Source organism: Scardinius erythrophthalmus (assembly GCF_964197995.2).
Source record: "Scardinius erythrophthalmus genome assembly, chromosome: 21".
Lineage (NCBI taxonomy): Eukaryota > Metazoa > Chordata > Actinopteri > Cypriniformes > Leuciscidae > Scardinius > Scardinius erythrophthalmus.
In genome coordinates this window covers 3,029,809-3,036,515 of record NC_138241.1, presented here as the reverse complement: position 1 = coordinate 3,036,515, position 6,707 = coordinate 3,029,809, and the positions used below count along the sequence as shown (strand labels likewise).

Below are 6,707 nucleotides of genomic sequence, written 5' to 3'. Positions count from 1 at the left end.
TGTGGATCCATTCAGTAGTCAAGTTTTAAATGTTTATTGTTTCATATAGTATCATCAAGTAGTCCACATATCCCATAGAAGTTAGTTTGATGCAGCATGCAGAATAGACATCCCATAACTGACGTGTTTATTGTGCCTTTATGTGTACGAGATACCCATTTCATTCAGCAAAAAGTTGCAGAAAAGTTATTTTCTTAAAGCATGAATTTCTTAAAGATGTGTATTTACAAAACAAAGGGCGAATGCTGAGACCCGAACACGACTGAAGGAAGTGTTTGTCTAATTTGGCAACATCTGTAATGCGGTCACGGCTCTTCTGATGTTGGAGATAACGTTCACAGCTGACGTGTAAACGGTTCGGATGATAGGCTAAACTGATAAACATGCAGAGAGGAACTAGAGAACACAGCAGAAGTGAGCGTTATGGTCAGAGATCGGCTGATATGTGGAGAGAGGAGTTTGGTGAAGCTGCTCCCGTCATGCATGTAAACATTCAGAGGAAATTACTTTACAGCTTTAAGCCACAGTCTTGTTGGAAATATACCAAATCTGTAGATGCTTTACAGCTCATGTTACCAAAGCACAAGGGTATCCTGCTGCATTTACACCTGCGTATACAAAAGATGGACGTGAAAATCATCCGTGTGTTATAGACCATCAGATACACACAGTCCCAAGGAGAGCTGGACACTTCAGACACATCACATGACATATCAAAGCAAGCGTCACTGCAAGAGATTATTTTTATTTGAGCAAAACCTTCCAGCAAATATAGTTTTGTTAGATTTTACATAAACTGTTTCGATGTGCAAGCTTTGGTTAGTTGTATTATTATATATAATACGATTTTTGGTGGCACTTTACACTAAGGTTCATTAGCTAATGTATTTAACTAATATGAACTAACAATGAGCAATACATGTATTTGTTAATCTTTATTATTAACTTACATGGCTTGGCTGAATTCTAATGTAGAATGCGGCGTGTTATTTCTTGATATCAGACGCTGCGAAGTATAACAGACCGTTGCCATGAAAAACAGAGCGTTGCTATGGACGCGGAACGGACTATTTTCTTTGGCGGAAGCAATACAATCGGTTTTAAATCAATAAACTCCTTTTTAAATCAATAATTCGTGTCAAATTATTTAGTAATCTAGTTTCAAATTCTAGTAATCAAGTTATCAATACCTCCGCTTCGCGTCGGGGTCCTGTTCAGCCTGTCGGGGTTGTTATTCACTATATAACGACCGCCTCTCTATACATTATCCCTTACTTAATGTCAGTTAATAAAAATACAGCTGTTCATTGTTTGTTAATGTTAGTTTACTAATACAACTTTTGACTTTAATAATGTATTAGTAAATATTGAAATTAACAAAGATAATAAATGTTGTATAAGTGCAGTTCATTATTAGTTCATGCTAACTAATGAACCTTATTGTAAAGTGTTGCCAGGATTTTCATTTATTAATCGCTTTTTTATTGCCAATGTGTGAACGACTCATAACGAAACCTAAAAAAGCGAGACCTTCCCAGACTTCCTAGGTTGTTGATGAAAGCCTGTAGATTTAATGCGAAGGACAAAGTCGTTTTTGCCGGGAAAATCAAAAGGATGTGACGTTTACACACGTTCAATGACATTAAACGAATGCTTGTACAATGTTCAGGAAGCCAAAAGAGCCGTTCTGTACTGTAATGTCAGTGTGACATGCAAAGAAAGTCGATTAATTCAAACTACAGTCTACAGTCTAAAATAGACTTTATAATCCAGATATCATGAGCTCATCTGTGGACATGATGCCGGTGTAAACATCCACATCTCGATGATCAGATGCTTTCATTTTTTGTTTAATTTGTTATTGAAAGGAAAGACCAGCACATATTTCCATATTCATCTACTTCAGGATGTTCATTAACAGTTTATCGTTGCAAAGGCATTTACTACAACTTTTTACTTCTAAGCAAAAGAACTTCGGGGCCTTGACTCATGTTCAGTCTCGTTAGCAATATGTTTCTGGCTGCAGTTCACGTAACGGCCACCGGTGTCGCTATAAACAAGGGTTTCTGAGTTCTGCACACTTAATGTGACATGGCGTTGAAGTTAATGCTGACATGAAGTTAATGCTGAGGAAAGATCTTGCAGATGAATCTTGCTTTGACATCGAGTTACATGACATTCATTGTTATTGTGACTTTAGTGTCCGAACACTATTTGTGACCGGCGTATGCTGGGATTCTCATACGTGATGACAGACAAATTCATCACTTGAACCAAATCGTGTTTTGTTTCTCGGTAAGTTTCTGTCGGACTGTCTCAACGAATCAGACATGAAGATGCACTTTCCAACAATATAAACATTTATACATAAACATTATATCACGATTAATACAAAAAACAGGTATTAAACATGGTTAGATGCTAAAATCCAAAATGCTAGAATGATAGAAATAGAGTATATCACAAAGCGTAACAGGAAAAAAAGCAAACATTGCATCTTTATGTCATGCAATGGAACAAGCTTGTTTGTTCTGTATGTTCTGCTTGGCACGTCATACCCTACATATACTTATTTATATTATACTTAATTAAAAAAAAAAAAAGATGAAACAAAATAAATATTAAAAAAGAAGCATTAAAAAAAAAAAAAAACCTAAATAAATATGGACAAGCCAATGCTCTTTCCTCTTTACCTGACATGCTCTTTCAGTGTCCGTAAGCCCATAAAGTGCTACAGCAGGTTATTGAGCAGATTGGAGTTCAATAACACTCACACGTTGGCTTGACAAGGCTTCTATTTGACAAAAGTGGCTTAAATACTTCCATTGAAATACACAGAGAGCATTTGCTGGATATCTTGAGCAGATCGTCAGAGATGAGAGGAAAGTGGGTCTGGTGGAGAGAGACGAACTCGCTCACACATCCACCACCATCTTCTTGTGTATATCGAGACCTCCCACAACCTGCAGCGCCAAACAAGAGGATTCATGAGGAGATTTACATCATTTAAACATTTATTCAGAAGGCTAAAATATAATATTTAGAGCCTCATGCACTTTAAACATTCGTAGGTGCGTCCGATAAACATTCAATACGAACTCGGAAGAATGTAAACGTCCCGCACAGTACGTTTCGATCAATCGATACTGTCATCGTCTTCGTGAAAACTACAAATTTCCTGAAAACTATGATGACGTTTTTACAATGTAACATCGCCATCTACTGGCCTGACAGCAGAACACAGTGATTTTAATATATATATATATATAAAAAATCCGAACTGCGAGATATAAACTATTATTTCTCGCAATTCCGAGACTCGAATCTATTCTGAGTTTATACTTAAAAGTTAAAATAAAATATTAAAGATATATACAAACAAATTGTTCAAAATATATACTGTACATAAATTTCAATAGGCAGCCAGAATATCTAGCGAGACTTAGGCTAGATTAAGCTCAACGAATAGACACTGAAAGTTCTCTCACAGCGCAGAACTCCTCGAAGGATATCCTCCCATCGCCGTCCTTGTCCGCGTTGATGATGGTCTTGTCCACGATCTGCTGCAGCTGCGTGTCCTTCAGGTTGTTGCCCACCATCATCTTCAACACCTGGAACAGCTCCCCGTTGGAGATGTAGCCGTCCTTGTCCATGTCGTAGATCCTAAAAGCGACTGGCTCCAGAAAAACGGCACCGGTCAGTTACTGTTTGACGTGACGATATACAGAAGAGATGTGAAGTGCTTTCATACTCACAGCGAAGCTTCATTTCCTTATCACCCTTCACACTGAACTGAGAGACGCCCTCGATGAACTCTACAGAGACCAAACAACACTGGAGATTATTAATCCTGTAACTGGCAGATGTTATTGCTGGAATGTTATGGTGATAAAGATGCACATTTTATTAAAAGCGACTGATGAGCTCTGAGCTGATAATAAAGAGATCATTCGATGCAAATCAAGAATGTAGAGCTGCACATTAATCATGAAAAGATAGCGATCTTGATTCAAACACACTCGTGATCTTATTCCTCAATGACAGAGATTCGGCTCTATGTCTATTAAACCTTTGACAAGTCTGATCACAGAGTCGTTGTCATGAATATATATGAAACAGCTTCTTTTCAACACACAGTATCATTATTTCTGTTACAATCATTGATATTAATCACAGAAGTACTGTATAGTGCAGATATAAACACTGATGTCTACAGTAGTGATCAAAATACAGTAAATCACCTTTTAAGAGTAACACTTCAAATAAGGATTGTCAATTATATTGTTACACCAGTAGGTGGCGACAACTGACTGTTAAAAATGTATTTATCATTGAATCGTTCATTAAAGAGATGTTCAAAAATGCTGATTCATCCAGTAATGAAACAAGTGAAGTATTTATGAGTGAGTCATTGAATCATTCATAAAAGAGATTTGTTCAAAAATGCTGATTCATCCATTAATGAAACGAGTGAAGTCTTTATGAGTGAGTCATTGAATCATTCATTCAAGATATTAATTTAAAAACACTGATAATGCATCTGAATTCGCCTATTTACACTGCGTATCTTTTTGTGAAGAAAAACGACATACTTTTGAGTGTGTAGCAGAAGAGCAGACAAGCTTTGGGACATACACCATAAAATAGTGTCTTTAACGGACGCTCTGTTGCGTAGTTACACGCATCCTGTTGCGTAAACTGGCCTGTCAATCATCTTATCACAGTTAATATCCTCCACATTTCATTTCATTTCATACTGTATTGGGGAGAAATGTATTTGAATGTTGATCCGTCAGTCACGGCTCTTTCATGCAAAAATTCTCCTCATGTGTTTGTATAATGATAAATAATTAAAATTTTAATGGCCAAATGGATGCGATCTTAATTCATCCAGAATCACGCAGCTCTAGATCAGTGTGAAAGAATGTGAATGTTCTTGGCAAAGGACACAAAGGGCTTCTTTTCAGACTGTGATGCAACAGGTCTGAGCTACTTTAAGCTCATTTGCTGAAGTATTTCACAGTTTGAGGACATACACACATTTTTGCATGCAATATTCTCAGAAAAAAGGTAAATTCTTAGATTCAATATGCAATGCATTAAAATCAAACTTGTCATATTTCAGCACACAATCAAAAATTATATATGCCACAACAAAAATAAAGCCTATTTTAAGAAAAATCAGGATTTCTGTGACATTTCATGACAATATAAAGCATATATAAGCATAAAGAGAAAAAAAATAATTATTAAATGTAATATGTATTTGTTGTATTGCCTTTATGCTGGTTTAAATGAAACAAAATGTGTTGCATTAATCTTCTCTTTTTACTATAATACTGTAAAGAGAATCTAGTCCAAATCACCTGTGAAAACACAGAATCATGTAAAATAGTTTAAATGTGTTTAGTTGTTATGGAAACATCACAATGCAAAAAAAAAAAAACAAAAAAAAAAAACTTAGTCCTAAAATTGCCTTAATGAACACAAAATATATATTTGTTTAATTTTTTTCTGGGGTGAAATGTATGGAATCTTGTTTCCACCACAGAATAAAAAATAAAAAAGGTAATTGCGACTTTATATCACGCAATTCTGACTTTATATCACGTAATTCTGACTTTATTTCACGCAATTCTGACTTTACATCTCGCAATTCTGACTTTACATCTCGCAATTCTGACTTTACATCTCGCAATTCTGACTTTATTTCACGCAATTCTGACTTTATATCTCGCAATTCTGACTTTACATCTCGCAATTCTGACTTTACATCTCGCAATTCTGACTTTACATCTCGCAATTCTGACTTTACATCTCGCAATTCTGACTTTACATCTCGCAATTCTGACTTTATATCACGCAATTCTGACTTTATATCACGCAATTCTGACTTTATATCTCGCAATTCAGACTTTACATCTCGCAATTCAGACTTTATATCACGCAATTCTGACTTTATATCACGCAATTCTGACTTTATATCTCGCAATTCTGACTTTACATCTCGCAATTCTGACTTTACATCTCGCAATTCTGACTTTACATCTCGCAATTCTGACTTTACATCTCGCAATTCTGACTTTACATCTCGCAATTCTGACTTTATATCACGCAATTCTGACTTTATATCACGCAATTCTGACTTTATTTCACGCAATTCTGACTTTATATCTCGCAATTCAGACTTTATATCACGCAATTCTGACTTTATATCACGCAATTCTGACTTTACATCTCGCAATTCTGACTTTACATCTCGCAATTCTGACTTTACATCTCGCAATTCTGACTTTATATCACGCAATTCTGACTTTATATCACGCAATTCCGACATTATATCTCGCAATTCTGACTTTGTCCCAATTCTGACTTTATATCTCACAATTCTGACATTATATCTCGCAATTCTGACTTTATATCTCGCAATTCTGACTTTATATCACGCAATTCTGACTTTATATCTCGCAATTCTGACTTTATATCTCGCAATTCTGACTTTACATCTCGCAATTCTGACTTTACATCTCGCAATTCTGACTTTATATCACGCAATTCTGACTTTATATCACGCAATTCTGACTTTACATGACGCAATTCTGACTTGATATCTCGCAATTCTGACTTGATATCTCGCAATTCTGACTTGATATCTCGCAATTCAGACTTTATATCTCGCAATTCAGACTTTATATCTCGCAATTCTG

General features: G+C 35.8%; 1 protein-coding gene across 1 annotated transcript in view; it reads right to left on the bottom strand.

Moving 5' to 3' along the window:
* Positions 1-14: 14 nt before the first annotated feature.
* ppp3r1a (protein phosphatase 3, regulatory subunit B, alpha a) overlaps positions 15-6,707 on the bottom strand; it is a 37,777-nt gene continuing 31,084 nt past the window's right edge. The window contains exons 4-6 of the mRNA XM_081350180.1: positions 3,756-3,815; positions 3,489-3,673; positions 15-2,963 (exon numbers count right to left, since the gene is read on the bottom strand). Coding sequence (XP_081206306.1) covers positions 2,916-2,963; positions 3,489-3,673; positions 3,756-3,815 — 293 coding nt within the window. The 3' untranslated portion in view covers positions 15-2,915. The remainder of the gene's footprint in view (positions 2,964-3,488; positions 3,674-3,755; positions 3,816-6,707) is intronic.